The 24,414-nt window shown below is 61.4% G+C and overlaps 1 protein-coding gene across 5 annotated transcripts in view; it reads right to left on the minus strand.

The window, feature by feature from the left end:
- Positions 1 to 221: 221 nt before the first annotated feature.
- The window catches only part of RAP1GAP2 (RAP1 GTPase activating protein 2), a 51,197-nt gene continuing 27,004 nt past the window's right edge, over positions 222 to 24,414 (minus strand). For 2 of the 5 annotated variants that reach the window (XM_086624790.1, XM_086624789.1), the window contains exons 2-24: positions 23,137 to 23,221; positions 17,344 to 17,379; positions 16,445 to 16,489; positions 15,838 to 15,870; positions 15,297 to 15,506; positions 14,736 to 14,839; positions 14,117 to 14,195; positions 13,633 to 13,686; positions 12,281 to 12,364; positions 11,145 to 11,245; positions 10,376 to 10,505; positions 10,029 to 10,184; positions 8,945 to 9,016; positions 8,459 to 8,545; positions 8,053 to 8,187; positions 5,135 to 5,272; positions 4,673 to 4,791; positions 4,256 to 4,369; positions 3,645 to 3,762; positions 3,209 to 3,335; positions 1,864 to 1,943; positions 1,663 to 1,701; positions 222 to 982 (exon numbers count right to left, since the gene is read on the minus strand). In XM_086624790.1, the coding sequence (XP_086480916.1) occupies positions 1,693 to 1,701; positions 1,864 to 1,943; positions 3,209 to 3,335; positions 3,645 to 3,762; positions 4,256 to 4,369; positions 4,673 to 4,791; positions 5,135 to 5,272; positions 8,053 to 8,187; positions 8,459 to 8,545; positions 8,945 to 9,016; positions 10,029 to 10,184; positions 10,376 to 10,505; positions 11,145 to 11,245; positions 12,281 to 12,364; positions 13,633 to 13,686; positions 14,117 to 14,195; positions 14,736 to 14,839; positions 15,297 to 15,506; positions 15,838 to 15,870; positions 16,445 to 16,489; positions 17,344 to 17,379; positions 23,137 to 23,221 (2,116 nt within the window). In that variant the 3' untranslated portion in view covers positions 222 to 982; positions 1,663 to 1,692. Of the gene's footprint in view, positions 983 to 1,662; positions 1,702 to 1,863; positions 1,944 to 3,208; positions 3,336 to 3,644; positions 3,763 to 4,255; positions 4,370 to 4,672; positions 4,792 to 5,134; positions 5,273 to 8,052; positions 8,188 to 8,458; positions 8,546 to 8,944; positions 9,017 to 10,028; positions 10,185 to 10,375; positions 10,506 to 11,144; positions 11,246 to 12,280; positions 12,365 to 13,632; positions 13,687 to 14,116; positions 14,196 to 14,735; positions 14,840 to 15,296; positions 15,507 to 15,837; positions 15,871 to 16,444; positions 16,490 to 17,343; positions 17,380 to 23,136; positions 23,222 to 24,414 lie in introns of those variants that run through there. The other 3 variants (XM_086624786.1, XM_086624787.1, XM_086624788.1) reach the window with 3 other exon arrangements.

Raw genomic sequence — 24,414 nt, forward strand, 5'->3', positions numbered from 1 at the left:
ACACCATCCAAATCACCGGAGCATTACAGGTTTGCTTGCCCGGCGCTCCGACCCATAGGGCACAGCAGAGCCCACGGGCCAAATTCGCTCTGAGTACCAGTTCTGGTATTTACACATACCACAGCTGGAGCTTTGGTTAATCCTTCCCAGGCCTGTGCTCAGGGTTTCCGGCAGGGAAGGAGCAGGGGGGCTGCGTACAGCACTCCCCGAGGGGGCTGCGGGCAGCAGCTCTGCTCCCCCTGCCCAGCTCACACCCCCTCCTCTGGCACCAGAAACTATCTTGGCACCAAGCGAGAGACTGCATCTGCCCTAAAAGTTGTGCCACGGGGGTGGTGAGCTGGAGGGGGAGGATCCGCCGCCCGGGCAGTGCCACGGGGGGAAATTCTGCCCCATTGTCTCCAAACAGAGCAGAGCGACGGCAAACGACAGGGCACGGGGAGCACCCCGTGGCCCAGCAAACACACCATTGTGCCCTGACTACCTGCCCTTCCAAAAAACAAACACAAAACCCCTGATTGCCCACGGAAAGCTGTAAATTAAGCATGGAGGCACCCAAACCGTGTGGGGTCTGTCCTGCGTCCCCTCTGCACGAGCGGAGCAGGCAGGCGAGTGCCAGGCAGGATGGATGGCGCCTGCCCAGCACCCACCAGCCACAGCACACATGGCGTCTGCGGGGTGAGATGGCACAGCATGGCATGGCACGGCAGAGGGGATGTGGCCCCTGGCCGCACACGCGTGCCAGGCGGTTGGAGGCAATCGCCTCCCACGGCGCAGAGGGAGGGCATGGGGCATTTGCTGGCAAGGGGTTCACCCGGTGGGAAGGTGGCTGCATCCCCGTTGGGGCAGAGACCGTGGCAAGGCTGGAGCTTCTTCCTGGCACAGAGGAGCAGCCAGGAGGTCAGGGCGCCTCGCTGCCCGCAGCCGGGCCATGCACTTTCCCACAGGATGTTGAAGAGTTTTCCCTTTGTTGAAACAAATTTCTCTGCAAAGAAGAACAGGACAAAAGTGTCAGAGGCTGTGGAAGGAGAATATTCTGACTCTTGCAAGTGCTGGTCCCAGAGAGGGAGCTGAAGCTGCGGCTGTGCCCATCCCCGAGACATCAAGCCACCCTGGGCTGGGAGAGGAGGGAACTTAGTGAGGGGCTGGAAATCCTGGCTTTTTGAAACTCATGCTTTTGGAAATGGAAATTACTCTCATTTCAAGTTTTATGGGCTCTTCTGCTCAGCTAGGAAAAGACTCCAGGAACTGGAGCCTGCAGAGGAAACCAGTGCGCAAATTCCCGGTGGCTTGCAGACACTTCCTGCATGAGAGCACCCGCGGGTGCTGGCAGCCCTGTGCATGGGCAAAGCTGTGCCGCCAGACGGGCAGTCCCCAGCCGCCGAGAGCCCAGGCTAATCACGCTGCACTCCCTCCGCCTCTGCCCGTGAAACCCACCTGGTAAACTGACTGTTTCCATCTGTTTTTGGGAAGGACACCCGCTCCGCTTCCCACCCAGTGCTGCCCACACCTTACAGAAGCGTTTCGATGCCTTCAGACATACTGCTGATCGCACACTTAACAATAACCGGGGCGGTTCCCCGCTGTCGGCGATCTCTGAGGGATGCAGAGCTCAGAGCACCACAGACCAGTCACTGTGCCCAGTGCCCGACGACACACACTCACCTGTCGCAGGTTCATCACTTCTCCCTCCTGCTAGTGGCTCTGCACGGAAACAGGACACAGGTTGGGTCACAAACAAAGGGGCAAGAACTCATGAAATCCCATCCCCTTCCCCTCCCTCAGTGCCTCCTGCCCCGCAGCCCCCGCAAGCCCCGGGCTCCCCACGCCACCGGCGCCGCGTGCCCGAGAGCTGCTGGCACCCACCGTGCTGGAGCTGCCGTGGCTGAGCTTGTCGAAGCGGAACTTCAGGTTTGACCTTGGAGAGTTTCTGTTCTTTATATCTGCTGGAGGGAGGGGAAAAGCAAAGAAGAAAAACAATAATCTCCGAACAGAAATATTTGCTGAAGCCGTAGGGCGGACTGCTGCTCCGCCAGCCGCTTCAATAGACCTCGAGTGCTACCAATATTTAGTCTGTCTCGGCTGAATGTTTGGCAAAATCTGTACATTAAATGTTTTTGATGGAGCAAATTGAGGCTTAATTACATTTCACAGCCTTTCTACTGGAAATGCCACTGAAAAGGCTACAAGAGATGACTGATCCGTGTAATGTATGGGTGGATTTCCATGTTCTTGGCAGGAAAAATACAAAATAAACACTTTAAACATTAAAAGGGGCTGGTTTCTAGTTCAGAAAATCGCTAATGAAATAAGGAGGAGGACCGGAGGGGTGCTGAGATACACAAAGCCAGCAGCCTGTGCCCCGCAGCCCGGCCCGGCGCCGTGCCCAGCCCCATGCCTGGCCCCAGCGCCACGCTGGTCCGGGTGGGTTTGTGCCTCCCCGGCTGCTTCACAAACAGCTCCAGGGTTCACAACGTGCGTTTCCATCGGGATGGCAGTGCCCTCGGCAGATGCTCTGCCACACCAGCAAACCAAAGCCGCGGTGATCTGTGGGCGAGGGGCAAGCGCTGCCAGCATCCCCCAGCCCCAGTGCCACCGCGCCGTCAGCGGTGCCATCACTGCAGGACGCACCAACCAAGGGCCCCTTCCTGCCAATTCTACCCTGTGGAATTGCGCCTCATTTTGCAAATCGTCCGGCTGCAAGGGATGGAGCCGGCGGCACAGGAGGCAGCGGCAGGGGTGACGGAGCCAGGAGCAAGGGAAGCTGCTCGTGTATCTGTGAGTCACGGCTGGTCCCTGGAGACAGCGAGTTTCCACGACTACTGCACATGTCTGCCAGGGCACAGGGAGGAAAGGATGCCTCAGCGAAAGCTGCCTCCGCGCTCTAATTCAGAAGGGAAACAAATTCCCTGGAGAAATGCAGAAATAAAGCCCACGGGGCTGTCTCTCCAGAACAGCCCCGTTGGGATCAGGGTTTTGGGAGAAGTGAGGACTTGCTCCGCGTCCTGTGGGATGCCCATCCTGCCAGGGCGAGGGCAGCTGCTGCCTCACCCCATCACCTTCGGTAGGGGCGCGCAGCCCGGGCGAGGCTGGGGAACAGGCTTCTCCATCCCGGAGCCGCAGACCCCGTCCCAACCCACCACTGAGGGACCCCAGTGGCTCCAGGAGCCAAGGCAGAGCTGGTGCCCATCCCCAGCCCCCCGCGACCCACCTGTGGGGCTCCTGCTCATGATGACAGGGGTGGCCGCGGCCCCCGCGCTCGGGCTCTCGCTGCCGGGCGAGGCGCTGTAGACGAAGACGTCCTGCTTGAACGGCGACGCCGTGGATGGCTGGTTGCCCTGCACGGGGATACCAGGACGCGGCTTTCCCTCGTGCCGCCGGCTTTTCTACCCACGCCCAGCTGACGCCTCGTTACGTCCCCGCTCATCAGAGCCCGGCCGTGCACCCACGCCGAGCCCGTCCCAAGGGAGCAACCCCCCCGCCCCGGCGTGCTGAGTGCTGCCCCATGCACGCCGAGCCTCCCCGGGGTGTCCCACTGGGGTGTCCCAAAGGCAGTCGGGGGGCTGGGGGCACCTTCCCCGTGCAAAGACCGCAGAGGGGCGGGGGGCAGCAGGATGCCGAACGCGTGGCGGGGGTTCGGTGCCTACCGCGCTGTCGTACTCCTCCAGGGTCTCGCTCTCCCCTGCCGTGCTGCTGAAGCTGCTGGTGCTCGAGGAGGAACGGGAGATGTTCGACCTCCCGTTCTCTTTCAGCTTAATGAAGGGCCTGGGAAGAGGCGAAACACACCTGAGAACACGGGGGTGTCGCTCGGAAAGCCACGTCCTTCGGGCCGTGACAGCAGGGACGGACCCTTCCGCGCACCCCCAGGGCCGTGGGGACAAACCCAGCGGGTGCTGCCGTACGTGCTCATTTCCAAGAGCGGGGGATAACGCAGCTGGTGGTGCCACCAGCAGAAACTGTGGGCCAGGCTGATGCCGCGGCAGGGAGGGACGGGCACCGTGGGCCTCCCCAGCTCCCGCGCCACGAGGGCTTGGGCAGCCTCTGACAAATACAGCTCTTTGCTCTTCCTCTTCTTTTTAAAGACACCTATTTTCAGACCATAAAGGAGCTGTGCTCATGAATCACCAAAATCTTTTTTTTTTTCCCTCCCTTAATATCAAACTTATTTATAGTAAAACCTGGAGATGGGTTTGTTTGACAAAATTACTGATGGTCTGTTGAGCTCCGATCGGAGGAGGACAGGGCTCCCCCCACTCACCTGTCTTTGTTGGGGCATATTTCAGGGGAGCTGGGGTTGGAGGAGGTTTCAGATTTCATCTCTTGAGAAGAATGTCCCAAATCTGGTGTCTTCTGGGCTCCAGAAACACTGTCGCTGAGGGCACAGAGAGACAGGCTGCATGAGTTATACAGGAGACTTCAAAAGGATGGTCAAACGCCGAATGCTGAACCATGAGAGCACTGGGTGCTCTCTGGGTACCACCGTGCTGGTTCAAAGCAGAGGGATGGACCCACGGCACCAGCCCTCACACACGGCAAAAGCCGCTCCCGCTGCTGGCCTGAGGAAAGGGGGGGAGGCTGCGCCCCAGGTGCCTCCAGCACCCACTGACAGCTGCTCTGATGGTTAACACACAATGGAGGGGTTTAACTGTAGGTTCCCGGGCGATGCCACACTCACCACCTGGCCCTGCTCTCCGCCTGGCTCTCGGAGCCCGTGTGCAGGCGAGGGAACAGCCCCGAGCGGCGCTTGATGGGGCTCCTGGACTGGTTCTTGGCGGCAGCTGCCGGGACTGGGGGCTGGAAGCACAGAACAGTCCAGGTTGGAGAGCAAAGCTCCCTCCAGGAGCTCGTAAACATCCTACGAGGAATTACGCTGCCCGCAATTCTCAGCCTGCCCATCCAGAAAACATGCAATGCCAGGATTTCTTTAAATCTCCTTTGTACTTTGGGGCAGAAAACCCCAGGAAGCTCATCTTTGGTTCGTCCAGAAAACAAACCCACTTTGAACACAGCACCCATAAACCCATGCTCTGCTCACATCTCCTTGCCCTTACACAGACTACGCCGGCGCAGCGCAGTGCCCGCCGGGCCGGGCAGGGGGGATGGACAGAGGGACAGAGGAACGCGCGGCCGCGCTCACCGAGAAGGTGGCCTTGGTCACCTCGCCGCTGTTGTGTGCGATGCCGCCGCTGAGGCTGCCTGGGATGCCGCCGCCATGGTGCTTCTTTTGGCTGCCCACCATCGTCTCCATGGAGTGGCTGCGCACTCGGATGGCTCTCTGCGGCCGGAGGGGACAGGGGGCAGCAGGTCATCCCCACCCCGTGGGGCCACTGACCCCCAGCCCCCTCCCCAGCCCCCCCCCGGCACACCAGAGTGTGTCCTGTCCCCCTGAGAGCCGGTGCACACCAACAACCATCCCACGAGTGACAACAGCCATCGCTCTGCACAGCCTGAGCACGAGCCACCCCTCGGGCAGCCGCACAGCCGCAGCACAGTCAGGTTTTCCCCCCACTGCGCCCACCACGCCGGGTGCGAGGGCTGAGGACCGCAGCTACGGGACTGGGGGCAGCAGACAGGAGCCCCAGAACCCGGCCAGCCACCCCAGAGCCCTCAGCAGGAACGTGGGCCAGTGTTTGGACACAGACCCTCGCGATTCTGCCCAGACTCGGAGAGGGCAGGTGCTGCAAGGAACCTCCTGCCCTGCCTGCACCTCTCCTACACGCCGACGGGCCTCTCCGACCTGCCCCGAAACGTCCCCCGAGTCGGAGGCTTCACCGCTACACAAAAGCTCTTCTGTCCTCCACGTGCTCATGCTTGAAAAATACATTTAGCCCGAACGTCTGCTGCTGCTGCTGGTTTGGCCCATCCGTCTCGGCAAGAGACGTGGCGACGCGCTGCGCAGCATCGTCCCCGCGGCAGTCGCAGGCTCTCCCTCTCCCTTCATCCCTCCCAGCCAAGCAGCCCCCCCCTTCCGCTCCTCACACCAGCCACGATCCCTGGGCTCCGGACACGCTTCCCTCCGGACTGCCCTTGCCTGAGCCGCGTCCCCGAGTCTGGGCACAGCTTCCAGCCCAGAGCCCACCGCACTCCGTGCCAGCGCCGCAGCCCGGCACAGCTTCTTCTGCTGCATCCCCACTGCTGGATGGGCCAAATCGACCACCACCAAACCCCTGCAGGTGCCTGAGCCGCAGGTGGACGTGCTGCCCCAGCAGCTCCGCACTGTCCCCTCCTGCCCAGCCAGTAACAAACACCAGGCGAGAGTCCGTTAGACCTGATTTATTAGGGTCAGTGATCCATACGAAACTTGACAGTTTGCAGGTAACAGCGACAGGTTCCTGGCCTTGCTGCCAGCAGCTCCGGCGGGCACTCGTGCCCTGTGGGCAGGCAGGCTTCTGCCCAGGGCTGTGGAGCTCTGCAGAGCATCTCAACGCCCTCCCAGAGGGGCAGTGAGGGCACCGCTCTCGCTGGCCCAGCGCCCAGCAGGAACGAGCCCCGTGCTCCTCGGAGCAGCCGGTGGCCCCATTGCACACCCGGGAGGAAGGGGCTGCGGGCTGGGTGCGGGTGGGAGACACCGGCCAAAACCAAACTGTGGGATCCGGTCTCGCCCCCTCCCAGCCCCCTTGTTACCGTCTCGTGTCTCCCCGCTCACTCGGGCAGCGCGCGGTGGAGGACGTACGCCAGCAGGCAGCCCAGCAGCGCGGTGCCAAGGTGGCCGCGCAAGCGCAGCCCGGCCCAGACCGCGGAGCGCACCGCCTGCCCTGGCACACCCTGCAACGCCAAGAGAGCAAAGTCCACTTTCTCATATACAAAAAGCACCCAAAAAAATGATGATTTAACGCCATCGTCTCAGATCCCAAAGTGAACGCCGTGACGTGTGACGGCACAGGGGGCACACCGGAGCTCCGCCGGGGCGGGCAGCTGCTCACCCCCTCTGAGCGCCCGGTGCAGGACGAGGTGGCTCGTCCACCCGCGCCTGTGGCTCTGTGCCACAGAGAAACCTGTGCCTGCCAGGTAACCACAGGAGCTGTCTCTGCACAGCCGCAGCCAGGGCAGCCCCGACCCGGGACGGTGAGGACCACCCGCACCAGCACCCACACCCACACCCCTCCCCACCGCAGATGCATCTAAAACTGCCTCTGCCCGGCCGAGCCAACGCGCCAGAGGCAGGATGGGGGGAGGCGAGGAGGGAGCACGGCCACAGCCGTCACCCACGCAGGGATGCGGCACCCTGGCTCAGGGGCTCCGTTAACACCCACCCGTGGGTGCAGCCCGGATTTGCCCATGCCAGCCCTTCCCCACTGCCTCCCCAGCGCTGTCGCGGGGCGGCCTCCCCAGAGACATCCGTCAGCGGCTCATCCCCTGCGACTCAAGGGCTGCCCCTCCGTTTGGAGGGACGCCCCCCATTGCCCAGCTGGTCACTGTCCCTATCTCCAACGGTTGCTCAGAGTTTCCTCTACATCATTTTACCTCTTTTTCTTCTCCAGCCCACTTTCCCTTCCCTGCCCTTACCCTCACACAATCCCCCCAGCACACCAGCTGTATCTCCTGGTTTAACCACAAAAACCACCTCCCACCCGATTGCCGTGGTAGCCACCCCTGGGCATCCTGCCCCCGGTTCCCATGTGCCACAGCCAGCGCACCGCAGCCAGCCCCGGCGGGGCAGCCCGGGGACACGAGCAGGACTTGCCCCGCAGCAGCAAAGCCCGGCCGTGGGTACAGCCTGTGCCAGGGTGCTGACCCCAGACCGACACCTCCCCAGAGACATGGCAAACGCCACAGTGTGCTGGTGGAAGAGGAGGTGCTCAGGGGCTCTGGAAAGGTGGCCCTGATGGTGGCACTCACCGACAACACAACCAGCCTGTGCCCTCTCCCGCTGGGACCAGTCGGGTGTGCGCTGGCCAAGCAGGCAACGGTGGCAATGAGCTCCTACCTCCTCCACCACTCTGCTCTGGGGGTGTCTCTCATCCCCCAACACCGCTCATCCGCGTCTTCCGCTAAAATGTGCTTTGCCAGCCCCGGGGGCATTTTAGCTGCTGTTGGCAAGGGACAGGGGCTTACCTTGAACGACTCCAGAAAGCCTCCATGGCCCCCATTCTCCAGCTTGTCCTCCTCTGGCCCCAGCCCCAGCATGGTCTGCGTGTGCCCATGGAGCTCATCGTGAAGGTTGTCCAACAAGGCGGCCCGCGTCCGGTCCTGGGGGAGTGAGAGCAGGCTCAGCTGGAGGTCTCAAGGGAGGGGGCAGCGGTGCCAACCCAGGGACACCCAGCTTGACCCCTCTTGAGGGCAGCGCCCACCCCACGGGGCCCCACAGTCACAACGTGAGCCAGGACACCGTGAGCCAGGACACACGCAGGGTTTGGTTGCTCATCACTGCCAGTGCCAACCCAGCTCAGCAGGGAGAACGCGGCCGAGAGCCTCCCTGTGCCCGCTGCTGTGCTGGGCAGGGACGGGCGGGCAGCGTTACCTCCAGCTTCGCAAACTTGTCGGACTTGCAGCAGGCGTTCTCGGCGTTGATGAGCTTGGTGAGCAGGAACTCCCGGAACTCAGGGCCCTGTGGGGAGAGAGCCAAGGTGGAAAACACCCACCACGGTAAGACCGTGTATGTCCAGTACCAGAGCAGTGCTGACCCAAAAACCGAGCTCATAGCACCCTGCAGCCCCCTCCGGACATGGGAGCACTGGTGGAAAACCCTGGATGGGCTCGAGGTGCCCTCCTGCACTGTCACCTCCACGCTGACACGGGCACCTGGCGCAGAGATGCAGCTGATGCTTGGCACAGGTTACGCTGTGCGATGGTGCACGGCCTCCCCCTGCCATAAACCCACGGGCTCACTCAACATCAAAATACATGCATGTGAATTCCAGAAGTCTTGTTTTTCCCAAGCAGCATGCTTGGAAACCGCTCAGACACACACATCTACTTTTTTACTGGCTTGGAACATGCTTCTCACCTTCTGGAAGAGTGGTGGGCTCGGCAGGGGCGGGCCGAAGGAAGGGACGTCTTCCCGGGCCGTGACCGACACCTGCGGAGCCAAGAGAAACGTTATTCCTGCGGGTGCAACAGGCAGCCCCCAGCGCACAGATGCCCCTCTGCTGCAGGGCAGCCAGCCTGGGCAGAGCCATGCTCAGCCCCGCCCAGCTCCACCCCACCCAGCCCAGTCCAGCTCCACCCAGTCCAGCTCCACCCAGCCCAGCTCCACCCAGCCCCACCTGGCTCAGCTCAGCCCAGCCCAGTCCAGTCCCACCTAGCTGAGCCCAGCCTAGCCCTTCCCAGCCCAGCTCCACCCAGCCCAGTCCCACCTGGCTGAGCCCAGTCTAGCCCTTCCCAGCCCAGCTCCACCCAGCCCAGTCCCACCTGGCTGAGCCCAGTCTAGCCCTTCCCAGCCCAGCTCCACCCAGCCCAGTCCCACCTGGCTGAGCCCAGTCTAGCCCTTCCCAGCCCAGCTCCACCCAGCCCAGCTCCACCCAGCCCAGTCCCATCTGGCCCAGCCCTGCCCAGCTCCGCCCCACCCAGCCCAGTCCAGCCCCCACCAGCCCAGCAGAGATGCTCCAGCACCCAAGAGCCATGGCAGAGCCCCGTTCAGGCCACAGAGCCGGCTCCTCCCCAGTGCCCATCACCGCTCCCTGCCCATCCGCCAGCACGTGCCCCCCGCAGCTTTCCCATTGCTGCCCCCGAGTTCCGCCCCGTTTGCGGCTGCGGCGCCCGCCGGAAAGCGGAGAGGCCGCGGGGCTGGTGCTGCCTGTGCCAGGGCGACGCGTGGGCCGGGCCGGAGCTGGCTGGGGCTCGCTCAGACACTGAGCAGCACCAAAAACCTTCAGCAAACGAGCACGCTGTAACACGGGCAGGTACGGCGCACCGCGTGCGTGAACACACGCACGTTGCGCAGCAGCGCGTACATAAACACGCGCGTGTGGACGTATCCGCGTGCCCGTTGGCTTAACCCCGGCTGTATCACTGCGCGGGCGCAGCCGCCTCCGGACCCCGGCCCAGACGCCAAAGTAAAACCGGGCACATGCACGCGGAGGCTCCCTCACCCTGTACGCCGCGTTATCCGCCTCGGGGTGTTCCACCTGCACCACGATGTAGGCGTGCAAGAAGTTGGAAGCGATCATGTCCGGGACGAACGGCGTGTTCTCTTCTTGGAAGATGATGGCCACAATGTCATTGCCAATGTGCCTCTTCCTCTGGAGCTGAGTGGAAAGGGAGGATGCTCGGTTGGCAGAGCCGGGCGTTTCCGCTCCCACGGGAGCGGACGTCGCCTCCCACGTGCCGGGGAGCCCACGGAGCTGCCGCTGCCAGCCCAGGGTGCTGCGGCGCTGGGCAGGGCAGTGCCAGCATGTCCGGCTTGGACACCCTGTGCAAGGAAGCTCCTCTCTCTTACTTGCTGCGTGTCTCCCTCGGTAAAAGGCAGCTTTGTAGAGACGTGAAACATTATCTCCCTGTCCCTGAACACCGTGTACACAGACTCTGCTCCCGTCTGCCCGTGGCTGACATCCAGACCTCCTCGAAATCTGGAGACGAAGGGAGAGACAAGGAGAAATGAAGAAACATGACTTGAAAGCTCAGCAGAGACCGCCAGCGGCTGTCAGGGACCGGGCGACGCATAAAACAGCTCCGGTTTCCGTGTCGACAGCGAGCAAACGGGAACGAAGGAACCGTGTGTCACGCTCGGTAACCCAGCAGCACCGTCTGAACTCAGGGCGTGCGGCAGAGCAGCGCCAGTCGGCTGGGGATGACCGCAGCCACGGGTGCCAGCCGTGGGACTGGCAGTGCCACGGCGGTGTCTGCACCAGCCAGCCTACCGCCCTCGCCAGCAGTGGGGGGGTCTCTGCCAGCGCAGCGGCTGAGCCGGTGACACCGGACAGGGCGCGTTTCCATACGATGTTCCTCTCATCTCTGGCTCAATATAGCCAGATTTTCTCACAACCTCAAAACTGCAGGAAAGGAAGTTTTTCTCTCCTGGCAGCTCCAATTTTTTTTTTTGAAAACTCCCCCAGCTTTGAAAAACACGCCAAAGCTATATTTGCTTCTGCTCTGTACATCCCGCTCAGGAGTGAGATATCTCCTGTTCTCACACGGTAGATATTTTTACATATGACATGGTCTCTCGTTAAATGTGGTTTTAAAATCACTCCTCTTATTTAACTTACCCTTTGAAGTCCTGGAGTGTTATGGTGTCTCCCAGAAGACTCAAGAAGTTCTTGAAGGCAGCGCTCTCTTCGTTATTGCCGAACAACTCCTCCTCTTGGGTCTACAAAACACGGGGTGCACCGTTTGAGAGCCCCAGCACAGCCGCCAGCCGCCCGGGCTGCGCAGCGCGTGCCGGCCCCGCTCCCGGGGGGAAGGTGGCGGCTCCAGCCACAGCCCCACCACCGCGGCGTCGGTCTGGCGGAGCCGCAGAGGCCCCCGCACTGCCTGAGCCGAGCACGGCCAACACCACCGGCCCTGGCGGCCGCCACGCACCGGGACAGCCTCATGCCCCCAGGGACCCCCCAGCGCTGCTGCTCCATTGCACTATGAGTGATGCAGCCACAGCGGCCACAGACACCGCTAACGCGGAAGGTCCCTTCGAAATGCACCTTCTGCTGTCACCCCGCGCTCCGCATCTCCACAGCCCGCTCGGCCACCGCGGCACCCAAAGGTAAAGGTGCTCAGAGCAACTTCTGACCCACAGCACGGGACCTCAGGATAACGTACGGGAAACACCGGGACACCAATGAATCCTTCGCTGGAAAACCCAACTCCTAATCACCCCTTGCCTGCTGTATGTCAAAACAATGAGACCTTAATTATGGTCTTGCATGAGCTCCTCGCTGCAGAATGAAATGCCGTACGCCAAGATAATCGGAGTGCCTGTCAGAGCAATCTGCGGTGAGTTATGAGGCTCAGCTGCCTCTGCGCCCCGCACCCGGAGTCCCTCGGCTAACGACAGCGTTTTCAGCAGACGCACGTCTTCATAGCCCACGGTCCTCCCAGACAAACGGAACTGTTTCACTGTCTAAACATATATCTGATTAAAATACTGAGCCTGCTAAATCCATTTTCACATCCACTTTTCCCTACAGCAGCTTGTGGGCTGATTTCCATCCTGAATATTTTCAGTCGCATCATTTTTTAATGCGTCAGGGAAACATGTGAGCAATAAGAAACGCGTGATTAGTGAGGGCAGCGGTAACACCGCGTGCCGTACGGGGCCGTTACCCGCAGGGCCGGATCTGCACGCGTGGAGGGCAGACCCCCCGCAAGCGGGGCCATGCTCCGTGAGAGCAGCACGGGGCTCACGCACCTGCCGGAACTTCTGGTAGATCACCCCAAACTTGAACGTGTTGTTGACCTCGTGTTCATCGTAAGCCACTATCATCTGGGACGCCTGCGGTAAAACGAAACGTGAATTATTTCATTTGGTAGTTCAAAACACCACGGCCAGAAGAGCAAACCCTGCTTGGCGCGCGCTGCTGGCCAGGATCGCAGCTCCGCTCAGCGCGCTCACCATCACCGTGGCCACGGTACCGCCCGCTGGAGCTGCAGCGGGGTACGGCAATGGCGAGGCAGCGGGAAGCGGGGCAGAAGCCAAATTTCCACATAATTAGACCAAAAGTTTTCAACTGTGGCAGCGGATTTGGTTATCAGCATCCCTGCAGCCACCACTGCCAGTCTGCCTGGATGCCCATGGGCTTCGGGTGGGCCTAAGCCACGGCCCCAGCACGCAGGGGTGGCAGAGGGTGTGCAGGGGTGGCAGAAGGCATGGGGAGCCCCAAACTCCTGCAGGTTTTCCCAAACACAGGGGAAGTTTGGGGCCCTCTGGGTGCAGGTGGCAGCAGCCCCCTCAGCGCCCCAGCCCCACTCTGCGGGGATGGGTCAGAGATGTTCATCATCCCCAACTGGGCATCGGCTCTCCTAAAACTTCCAGATACGGGTTTGAGAGCAACACCAACGACATGACGAACGGCATCGGTTTGACCGTGGCTGTGCCAAAGGCTGGTGGATCTGCCCTACGCCGTACCGCCACGCCTGCCACCGAAAACGTGCTTGAAAACGACGGATTTGCTTTGTACCTTCCCGGGAGCGGGTCTCTACGGCAGCACCAGGGCGCACACGGAGAGAAGCGATCCCGGAGCGAGTAACGAATCAGTTGGGTTCATCACCAGTGGGGACTGTCACCCGGATAAAACACCCCATCCCCTGCAGCGACCACCCGCCTCTGCACCTCTTCCCGCAGGGCTTCCCGGGCACGGGCTCAGCCCACCTCACCGGGTTTCGACCAAGCCTTAAGGCATCAGATCAAGATCCAGGTTGGTTTTACAGCCCACAGATGGTCACCTTTCCCTCCTTCCCCATGATCCATGGGCAGATGAATACCAAAGTGCCATCAATCCTTGGCGGCAGGTTGACGGAACAAGGCAGTGGCATGCATGTGCCATCCGATGGCCGTTAGCCAGCCTGGTGCCCAGAGCATGCATGGCATGGCACCGCTGCGCTGCTCACGTCCCCTGTGCAGCCGGGTATGGAGGCACAGGAAGATGCAGGACAAATATCCACACTCTGTATCAAAGTAGCCATTGGATTGTGGAGAAAAGGGGACAATTAACCCTGTCTGACCTCTGCCGAACACATGACCGACGGGGTAAGTTACCTCACCTTGGGGTACAGAACAGGGTTAAACTTCAGTCCGGAGGCGTCATCGCAGAAGGCCTGTGGGCAAGGGGAAGAGCAGTCAGTGCCGGGTCCCTGGCACATGGGGCAGACACCCCTGTCCTGCCGAAATGCCACGGCCAGGCTGTGAATGTCTTATGAGAGCCAAATCCAGCCGCCAACCGCCGGAGCTCCCCTCTTCACATCCTCCCACCGGATGCCTCGTGGCCGGGCTGGCACCCGACTGAGGATGCAGCAAGACAAGTCCCAGGTGTCCCCATGGGTCAAAAGTGCTGCCACTTCCTCCCCTCTTCCCCCAGGTATCAACCAGTGACCTGCCCATGATCAGCAGGAAGCCTACGGCGGGGCCAGCACATATGACTGGCACTCGCCAAGCACCCCTGGACCCGAGAGCCCAGACGCTGCCACCCAACGCCACCCAACGCCGCGGGCTTTGCCAGAGGTAGCCCAGCCCAGCCCGGCAGTTCACCTTCGCGATCTGGGGGATGCTGGGCAGCTTGCTGAACCCTGCCAGGGGGATCCTTTCGTGCAACGTCTTCACTTTGGACCTGGCGAAGGAGCAGAACAGAGCAGATGTCGGGGAGCGTCTGAGGCACAAACGCCGGCTGCAGCCCCCGCTCCAGCCCCGCGGTGCTCCGCCGGCTCTCGGGAAACGATGTTCTGCCGAATTTGTTGGGCCTGGTTAGTGAGCAAAGGCTCAATTTTTTTTCTGATCTCTGCTGCTTGTGAAATATTCACATTTCGGAGGGAAATGACACAACGGTTCCGCCGCGCCGGGTGTTGCCAGCTTACGGAGGGATGGCGGTAGCTGTGGCGGGGATTATCCCGTGTCACGGAGAGGCTCACGCTCAGCTCCAGCGGGTTTAGCAACGGATCAAAGTCTCGTGTTCGGCATCGGGGGTCAGGCAGCCCCGGTGCGGAAACAGTAAAAGGATGATGCTGCTGGTTCCCGCGGCACCCCGTGCCCCTCGGTGCATGGCAGCCGGCACGCTGCCAGCCCAGCTCCGGCGTTTACAGCAGAAACAAAACAAGGGGCTCCCGGAGCGAAAATATTTTGATAAACAAAGCTTTTTTTTTTTTTTCCATACCTGAGTATAATCCTTAAGTATTCAGTGCCATCTGCCTCCTCGCACTTAACAGAAAGGATCAGGTTTCCGAGGCTGCTGGCTGTACAATAAAAATTTAAATGATCCTAAAAATAGAAAACAGTGTGTTAGCGGCGGGGGAGGCAGCTTGCCAACGGCAAGGACAGTGCCACGCGCCCCGGCCGGAGCACACCTGCCACCCCGACACCCTCCCACCCCATGGGGACACGCACGCACCCCCTCCTGCGGGGAGCGGGGCCCCAATCCCCCCCCTGCCCGCGGACTTCAGCACTGGGCTCTCGGCTTCGCTCCGAGGGAGAAAGCGGATTACGGCAGCACCGCGACACGGCGGGGGCAGGCGGTGGCCGTGCCGCGGGGGCCGGGGCAAAGGCTCCGTGCGTGGCCATCACCGCCACGGCTGGTCACCTGCCGGTCCCCTCCTCTGCCTGCGAGGAGGGAAGTTGCAAAATTTGCCCGTTTTGCTGACAATTTTAGAATTTCTTTTTCTGCTGGGAAGTGTGCAATTTTCAGCCCACCGCTTGTCCCTGCGGTGGGGGCACCCACCTTCCCCAGGAAATGCTTCCTGTAGGCTCTGGCCTCTCCTTTGCACTCCAGCTTGTAGCCATAGGTGCTGGGGCTGAGGTTCTCCTCCTCCTCCTCGCAGATGCTGCTGTCGGACGAGGTGGGCGTACCGAGGTTCTCTGGGTCTTCAATCCAGTACCCCCCGAACTGGGGCAGGATGATCAGTGGGTACGGGCTGCCCTTCTCCAGGATCTGCCAAGACACACACCAGGAGGGGTCAGGCAGGACCGGGGTGCCGATGTGGGGTGTGGGAGCTCAGCACCCCGTGTCCTGCCCCCTCCTGCAGCAGCCTCCAGCCCCAGCACCGCAGGGGGCAAATCCAACTCCTCTCTGAAACCTCTTCTCTCTCTCCTAGAAGAGGGCACATGTGCCACCGAGGAAAAGCAGCGACCACAAAGGTGGGGAGGGGGAACATGCTTTGTGCGGCTCCTCTCGGAAACAGCATCTCCAGCAATTCCCCCGTTATCGGCACTTTTGGGAAGGTGCTTGCCGGAAGGCGTGGGGGGTGGTTCAGGGCACCCACCTCATCGATGCTGGGGTACGGGATGTAGTCTTCCTAGAAAAAGGAACCAGAACACCACGTATGACCATTTGCTCCCCACCAGCTGTCCCTTAAGACCACAGCCTCGCACATCCGACCCCGGGAGCGCTTCCAGCCGCCCATGGCGCTGGGCCCTCCCGTCCTCACGCCCTGCACCGCGCGCCAGGCGGTAACGCGGAGCGACATTTGTGTCGGGCGCAGCCGCCATGCCCCAGGAGCGGTGCCACTGCGCTGCCCATGGACACGGCATGGGGATCGCTCCCCGCTGCAGGGCTGCAGCAGAACACTGCCGCGGGGTGAGCCCTTTCCCAAAGGGGTCTCCACTGTCAGCGTCAGCATCTCAGCCCTACGGCAGAACCCGACCGTTCCGCACAGCTCCCCACTGAAGTACACAGGCTCCGACACAAAGCTGGATTAGGGATTTACAGACACCACTCTCATCTTTGCAATTCAATCAGTGCCTTGGTTTTAGATCACATTTAAATTCTTTTCAGTCCTTTGAGCGACTGACTTTGACTACACCCATTAAAGCCCTGAGAAAAGGGGGGACACTCGAACAGATCCAAGCGAGAAACAAAATTCAACCAACCTTATGTTTTTGGCTTCCAGTCCTCTGTTCCTCAAGTTTTGGTGCCTGTTTGGAACAAAACAAATAGATCAAATAATTAACATGTTTTCAACAATGCAGATGAAGCCACAAGGGTATTCTGGCACAGTGAATTCACTCGGAGGTGAGTGGCATGAAGGGAGGGGGGTTCTGCCCAGGACAAGCCAGGCAGACCTGCCAGCGTGCCCAGAGAGACCCCAGCATCACACAGCGAAAACGGGCAATGGGAATGTGGCAGGACAAGCCCCGGGACACAGCGACGCTGCACTGAAAACATCTAAATGTACGGTCAGACTCGTGTTTGCCAGGTGCTGGCACAGCACCAAACACAAAATGCCCCATATCCCACTGCAGCTTCACCTTAATTTCTCCGGGATGGGCTCATACAGGAAATCCCCTGCGCTGCCCATCGGCGGAGCGGGGACCACAGCCCCGATGTGTGGCACAGCCGCAGCCCTGGCTGTCTCGCAGCGTCTGTCCCAGGCAGGACGCAGGGACGCCAAACCCTGCTCGCGCTCACCTCTGCCGCGCTGGGGGAGCACTGAGCATCCGGGCACCGGGGGCGAGTGCCGCCAGCCTGCGCATCTCCCGCGGGGACAAGACACATGCCAGGGGACACTCCAGTCCCCCGACCCTCCTCCTCCTGTGATCCTGATGTGTTTCAGCATGGGACAAGGGAATGCCTGGCCCTGACCCAAGGGGAACTTTGCCGTTTGCAAAGACAGGACTGGGGACTTCAGCAACAATTCAACCCACGTTACGGTCGCGCAAGGCCTCCCAGCACATTAAAGGTACGAGGTGCTGCAGGATCTCTGGCCTTGCAGCCTTTGGGGAGCCTCGGGAACGTCCCACATTACTGGCATGCTGCTGCTGCTGCTCACCTGCATTTTTTCCAGCATTTCGAAGAATTCTGCAGACTGAAAAAGAAAAGAGGGAAATGTCCTGTCCGATGAAAGCAGACACGAGGCGAGCCAGCCCAAGTGGGGCACAGAACAGCCAGGAGGGAAGGGGAGAGGAGCACCCGCCCCTGCTGCTGCACCATGTGCCCGCTCACTCCTGCACGGCGGGTGCTGGATCTCGGAGATCAAGCGGGGAGAAAACCCAGACGGCTGCCAAGTGCCGCGGGCGCCCGGCAGCACCGCAGGAGTGGGGTTTGCCGAGGACGCGGGGCAGAGCTGGTCCTGCTGCGGGCAGAGGGACGGGGTGCGTGTGTGCCCTGGTCCCGCTGCCCTCCCGCTGCTTTGCGGGGCCCCTGGCAGGAGGGGGTCTGTGCACACAAACCAGCAGCAAAAAACCTTCCTTTTGAAACGAAACGGGCCCAGACTGATTGATCCAAAAAAGCAAATAAATACTCTGGCAAATGAGAGCCCAGCAGCAGCCCTCCCCGCGCCCCTTACCTTGCAAGGTGCGAGCCCTGGGCTCCAGGTTCCACCGGCTGCAGAAATGCCGGCAGCGCCGCAGCAGCGGGGCCGGGCCGCCCCGCACAGGGCTCGTGGCGTCCTCGCCAGAGCGACTCAAGAGCTTAGCGAGAGCCAGGCTCCTGCGCGGCTCCTCGGGAGAGCAGCCCGGCCCCACACCCGGGGAGCTCGTCCTGCTCCCCAGCCTGTTGCCTGCCGCCTCTGTCCCCAGCCATGCCAGTGCCGTGGGGCTCTGCAGCCCCACGGGCACCCTGAGCCGCTGCAGTGCACGCGGGGCACATGCTTTTGGAAACGCTTCGCACGGGGGGCTTGGGGACAAGAACCAGACCCAGACTGGGAAGAGCCCATCGCCGCCTCGCCAGGACAGGCATGAAAGCCACATCCCTCAGGCGCACCTTCCCCGGGCGAGGGGGGTCTTCAGGAAACCCCCTTCCTGCCCTGGTCAACCTGCGCTGCCCAAAGGGGCCCCAGTCCCGGCAGCGGCCGACACGTCACTGACCTGCGCCGGGGCTCGGCAGGCACCGGCCGCCGTTCCCACTCGGTCCTGCCGTGATGTTCGGGTGCAGCAGATGCAGGTTTGACCTGTGCCACAGGCACAGCCCCACCAGCACGCACAGCCACAGGGAAACTGGTGCTCCACAAGCAGCACCAGCCTCCCGACTTGCTGAGCACCTGCGGGGCCACCCCTTCGGCACAGCCACCGCTGAACCACAGCTGGACGAGCCTGATCCCTCGCCCGGCTTTTCCTGCTCTCAAGTTCATGCAAACAAATTATCGAGTCAAACTACGGCTGTAAATGTCGGGGCACTCCCAGCAAACCAGTAAGTGGCTTTTCTGGAGACGTGACGCAGCAGCCGTCCCTCCTCCCCCCGTCCTCTAATCCCTGTTTGCTCCCAGCCGCACTCCGACGGGCTGAGGGAGAGGCTGAGGCTGCGGCAGGTGCTGCCAGTCCAGGAGGGAGGGCGGAAAGTGGGACCAGCAGCAGCTCCGATGCTGCCAGTTGTCAGAAATGGTTTGCAGAGAGGGATGTGAGATTTGGGGCAGAAGGGTCACGGTACCAAGGAAAAGGCACAGGGGGGTGATTTTTAGTGAGCTCTTAGATTTCTCAAAAGACAAAAAAGAGAGAAAAAACAGAGGGGAGGATGAAGAAATGAAGATCAGACAAAGACCAAAGGAAAATCTCAGAGAGATTTTCTTTTAATAACGTGGTGAGCAAAGGTTGGTTTTACAGCATGAGCACCCAGTGACTGCCCTCAGCAACACCAGCCGGGACAGGTGAGACGTTGCCAGGGCAGGCGGGCACTGCCGTGCCTTGGAAGCAGCCCTGGCCACGTTCTGGCTTTAGACTATGCCCTGGTTTTATGTACTGCACCTATGGGAGCAAAAACAAACCCCAGGCTCAGAAAAGCTCTGAGCCCAAAGCTGGGAGCACTTTAAAAAGGCTTTTCCTTATTTTGAGCCTGTTTTAGTTTCCAGTTTATCTTCAGATCTCCGCGATGGACAAACGCTTTTTGAGTCAATTAAAATAGTTTCCAGGTCCCACTGTGCCAGCGGCCAGAACCAGGGAACCAAACCACACAGCAGCACCAGATCCACCTGCTAAAGCAAATTCCAGCAGAAAACACGTACATGTATTTAATAAAGCAGACAGCAGCCTGTACCCTTTCGGGATTTAGGCATACTTAAAGCCAAGCTTTACTGGGCCACAAATATTTTGGTAATTATAGTGAAGACAATCACAGCTCTGTGGGACCGGACAGGAAGCAATGTCACCCGCCGCGGGCTCCGCCGGCAGGAAAGGTTACGCTCCCCCTGCTTGGGCTGCTGAGACCATCAGCTCCAAACTAAACCCGCGTCCGCTGCCCGAACGCACCCAAAGGGGACACCAGAGCGGGCAGCCATTTCCCCGCCACCTTCGGCAGGACAGACCTGCCCAGCAGCTCGTCCTAACGACCTCAGAAACACAAAGCACTCAACCCAAAACGGCATCGTTGCCATTCCTTTCCTGCTCACGCGTCCTCACCCCCGAGCACCGAGCGTTACGCGGGCAGTGGGAGAAGGATGTAGTCGCGTCCCAGGGCGTCAGCATCGCTTCCCCTCTGCCAGCACCGGCCACAATGCAGGGTCCGCAGCTGAGCCATGCAGTGCGTCCCACCGCCCCAGCATCCCACTGCCCCACCGCCCCAGCATCCCACTGCCCCAGCATCCCACTGCCCCACCGCCCCAGCATCCCACTGCCCCACCGCCCCAGCTTCCCCCCCGCGGGCCGCAGCCCCACCGGCACAGCCCCTGCGAGACCCCGCGTCTGCCCGGCGCCCCCCCCTCCGCTCCCGCCGCGCAGCGACGGCCGCGGCCCGGTGCCCCCCCGCCCTCGGGCGCCCGGCCCGGCCCTCCCCAGCCCCACACCGCCCCGCGTTCTCGTTTCTCCGAGCCGGAGGCACGGCCGGACCGCGGCTTTGTTATTCCAAGGGGCGGCTCCCGGGAGGCAAAGGGCCCGGAACAGGTTGGGCAGGAAGCAGGTGAGGGTTTGCAGGGCACGGGCAGGCTCCTGCCCCCGCCCGGCGCCTGCCGGAACGCGCGGCCCCGCGGGGGAACGCGCAGTACCACGGCGGGATGCGCGGTACCACGGCGGGATGCGCGGCGGGATGCGCGGTACCACGGCAGGATGCGCTGTGCCCCTCGGTGGGCACTCGCATGGGAGAGCTGCAGCGGGAACCGGGTGCTGGGCAGGAGGCAGAAAATCCAGCCTCTCCAGCTGGAAATCTGGATGCACAGAAAAGCCCTTCCAAAGGAGCTGAACCAATCCCAACCTTAAATCCTCTCAGAGTCAGCTCAGGACAACCGAACCTGTGGACCCAGGAGCTGCAGATGAGGCACAGCACCAACAAGGCCTGTTCCCTCCCAAAACCACCCGGGGAGGAGGCAGGACACGACCACCTGTTTGGCTGTGACAGAGCACGGGCAGTCCCAGCTGCCGGGGACTCACTCCTGTCCCTGCTCCCACTGCTCACACCTACTCCTTGTCCCTCTCCATGACCCTGAGTCTTGCACACATCTCTGGGAAGCACCTTCAAGTCTCCCAAGAGCAGAGCAGGATGAGCACGGAGGATATCGACTCAACCCACTCGTGCTGCACAGCATCTCATCGCAGGTTTGGCTACACCAGCACTGAGCCACCACTCAGCATCCCCCGCGCTGACCATGACGGTCAGGGGGCCAAGGTGACGCCTCCAGAAGGACCAAGTCTCTGGCTCCCAGCCACAAAGTCACCCCAGGTTTCCCTTTGTCAAGCTGATAGCTCCTTAATCCCTGACATCTCCTCTCCCAGGCGTCTCCAGTTCCATCTCCTAAATGTCAGCACACACACACCAGCCTCTGCCTTTCAAGAGCTGATGGCAGCGGAGCCCAAAGCAGCAGCACGGGCACAGGGAAGCTCCGAACACGCAGACACACAAACAAAACCCACACAGACACCCCCGGCCTGAAGACCCTACTGATTTATTTCTGTTTGGCACGTCTGGAGCGCCCTGTGCCTGGCAAAGCAACATCCAGGCAAGATGCAGGATCCTCCTGTGCCGCTCCCTGGCTGGGGTGCCAGTGTGGGCAGCCGTCGCTGCAGCGGCTCTGCCAGTGCCACAGGGACTGAGGGAGGGAAGGAGCACACACCGCAGGCTCCCAGCTCTGCCTCGCCTTTCCAAAAGGACAACCTGTGCCATGTGCAAAAGATTCCGGAGCCTTTTAATCCTGCTGTAAAGCAGAACAAGTCACCTTTTAATTGCTTTAATTAAGTGATTACAAAAATGAAGAACCAGCAGGGAAGCAGGCAGCGCCCATCCTTGCCCATGGAGGCCGGTCCCCCAGTGCATCCACAGCCAAAGCCAGCGCCGGCCTCTCCGCCGGACACAGCACCTGGAGCGAGACGGGCCCCGTGCGCTCCACGGTGCGAGAAGGAACGGCCGTCTTTGAGATGCATGAAAAGAAAGACCTCAGCGTTTGCTTTTGGGGAGCTCACATTACCTGAAGCACACAGAGTACCATCTACACACTTTTTCCGTGCCAGGCTTTCCATAGGTTTCCGTGCCAAGTTTCCCATGCTGAGGGAAGCCTTGAACTGAAGTTTAAGCATCAGTGAAGAGCCTGACCTCCCACTGCCCTGCGTTGCCCCGGCTCCAGCCGAGGAGCAGCCGTACCCACCTGCGATGTGCCTGGAGTCTCGCCCCCCCACACCCCTCCTGCAGCAGCGCCCGGGCAGGGAGCAGACCCCGGCATCGGGTGTCAGCTCCCGCCCGCTCCACACGCACAGGCCATACACAAAACCCGAAATAAGCCAAATCATCAAAACTCCCCCAACTCAACGCTCTCTTTCCAAGCACATTTGCTCTTAACAACCATTTATCCAGGTTCTCGGCCACCCCGTAACCCTCACATCCATCTCATCTTCTCCAGCTAACGAGTAATTTCCCAGGCGGCAGCATATCGAGCTCTCTGCCGCAACCCGGGGAGAAGAGCTACAATTGCCTTTGTCTGGAAACTCTGGGATCGCAGAATTTTCTCAGGTTGCTCTGTCAGAAGCTGCTTTTGGTGAATTTGTGTTGCATTTTACCCTATTTAGCCAAATTTGCTCTGAAGCTTTTCCCAGGTCACCATCCCGGCTCTCTGCATCTGCCTCTGCTCTGGCCAGGTCTGACCAGGCTGCTCGCAACGTTCTCCCGTTGGGTTTGGGAAAGTGGCAGGAGGGGCAGAGTCCTGCAGAGGCAGCCTGGCACAGGCAGAGCAGAGGGGAAGCGTCATGTCCCGCAACCTGCTCCCTCTGCCACGGCAAAAGGCAGGTGCTGAGCGGTCCCCGGCAGGGGCGAGCGGTGGGTCGGGCCCCGCCAGCAGCGCCCGTCTGCTGGGAATGCACTGTCTGCCTCATGCTGGCATGCAGCCGCCCGCCGCGGCGCCCAGGAGGGTTATTAGAAGGATAACAGCACCGGGATTCTGCACCCCGCTTGGCACCGCGGCTCGCGATTGCGTAACGTGAGCGGCAGCGCAGGATGGGGCCCGCTGGCACGCACGCCCCGCTGCCGCTGACGGCGTCTGAACACGCTGCAGGCTGAACTCCAGCAACCACCTACTGCTGCTCCCTCGGGAACAGCCCAAATCCGTACAGCCGCTGCGTTGGAAGTGCTGCTCCTCACCAGCTCCAGTTTCCAAAACCGGCACCTCGGCTGGACCGCGCGCCCACAGCCCGGCACGGCGTCGCCGCGCGCTCACCTTCATGGTCGGCGGGGCGGTGAGGGGAGGGGACAGCGGCCGCTCCGGGACGGTCACATCTGTGCTGTTCAGCAGCTCCTGTTTCCTGAAAAACCAAAGGCAGGCGAGTCAGCTTCCCCCGCGCCCCGCGCGCCAGGCGGGAGATTGGGCTTCTCTTCCTTGGCACAGCCGCAGGCGCGCGGGCTGCCTGTAAAATAATCTCTTCAATCTGAGAAAAACCAAACAGACAGCACAAAAAAAGCCATGGGAAGAGCCCCGTGCCCAGGGCACGCCCAGACTCCCTGCCGTCCCACCGAGCACCCGGGCTCCATCCCCCGGAACGTGCCACGGCCGGGCTGCAGGGCTGGGGCACAGCGGGTGCTGGTGGTGCTGGGCTCTGCCGGACGGCGCAGCGGGGACAGCAGGGCTGGGTTTCTATGACAACTCATACCCACAGTTTCCCTCCATCTGGCACCCTCTCCCTGGGCAGGATCCACAGTTGATCGGCCTCCCAGCACCCTGGGCACCACGACCGGCGGAGGAGGCTCTTGCCTCAGCAATGCCAGCGTGAAACCCAGGGACACCCTGGCGCGGGTTTGGCAGGACCCAGCCAAGGGCTCCTCTGGCACGGCTCACCTGGGCATGGGTGCTGACTTTGAAGGCAGCAAAAGGTGTCGTGAGGACACGAGACCCTGGGGAAGTCAGGAGCAGCCCCGGTGCCACGGACTTGCCACGAAAGCATCACGCAAAAGCCCCCCCCAGCCTCGAAAAGGTGCCAGCTCAGCCCCTCGTTGATCGTCCGACAAAAATCCCCTGCCCCTTTCACACAGCGGCTTCCTGACCGAGCCACCGCGTGCAGCAGCACTGCCAGATGCTACTCTGGGAGTCAGAAAATCTGAGATTTAATTTAGTTTCCTCTCGTCCCTGCCAGGTTAGTCCTGCAGAAACCGGGCCAAAACGGCCAACTGTTTATCTCGCAGTAACGAGGTTTGGTTCCCATGGCAGCCTGCCCTGGGATGGCATGGCGTGGCGCGCACAGCAGCCGGGCACCAATACCCGCTGGGGCCCTCTCCAAAACACACAGCCCCTGCCAGAGGGTGCGCGGGCACCTCCTGCAGCGCCTGCCCTCATTGGCAGCCCCACCACCCCAGCTCCTGCCCTCCCGCCCGCGCTGCCAGCCCTGCCACGGCCCGGCTCTCCCGACAGCGAGTGACAACCACATGGGGCCATGGGGGAGGCTCAGGTACCCACAGCCCCTCCTCGGCAGGGTCGTGTGCCGCAGGGACGCAGCGGGGACGC

The sequence above is a fragment of the Tauraco erythrolophus genome, chromosome 21, assembly GCF_009769465.1.
Source record: "Tauraco erythrolophus isolate bTauEry1 chromosome 21, bTauEry1.pri, whole genome shotgun sequence".
Lineage (NCBI taxonomy): Eukaryota > Metazoa > Chordata > Aves > Musophagiformes > Musophagidae > Tauraco > Tauraco erythrolophus.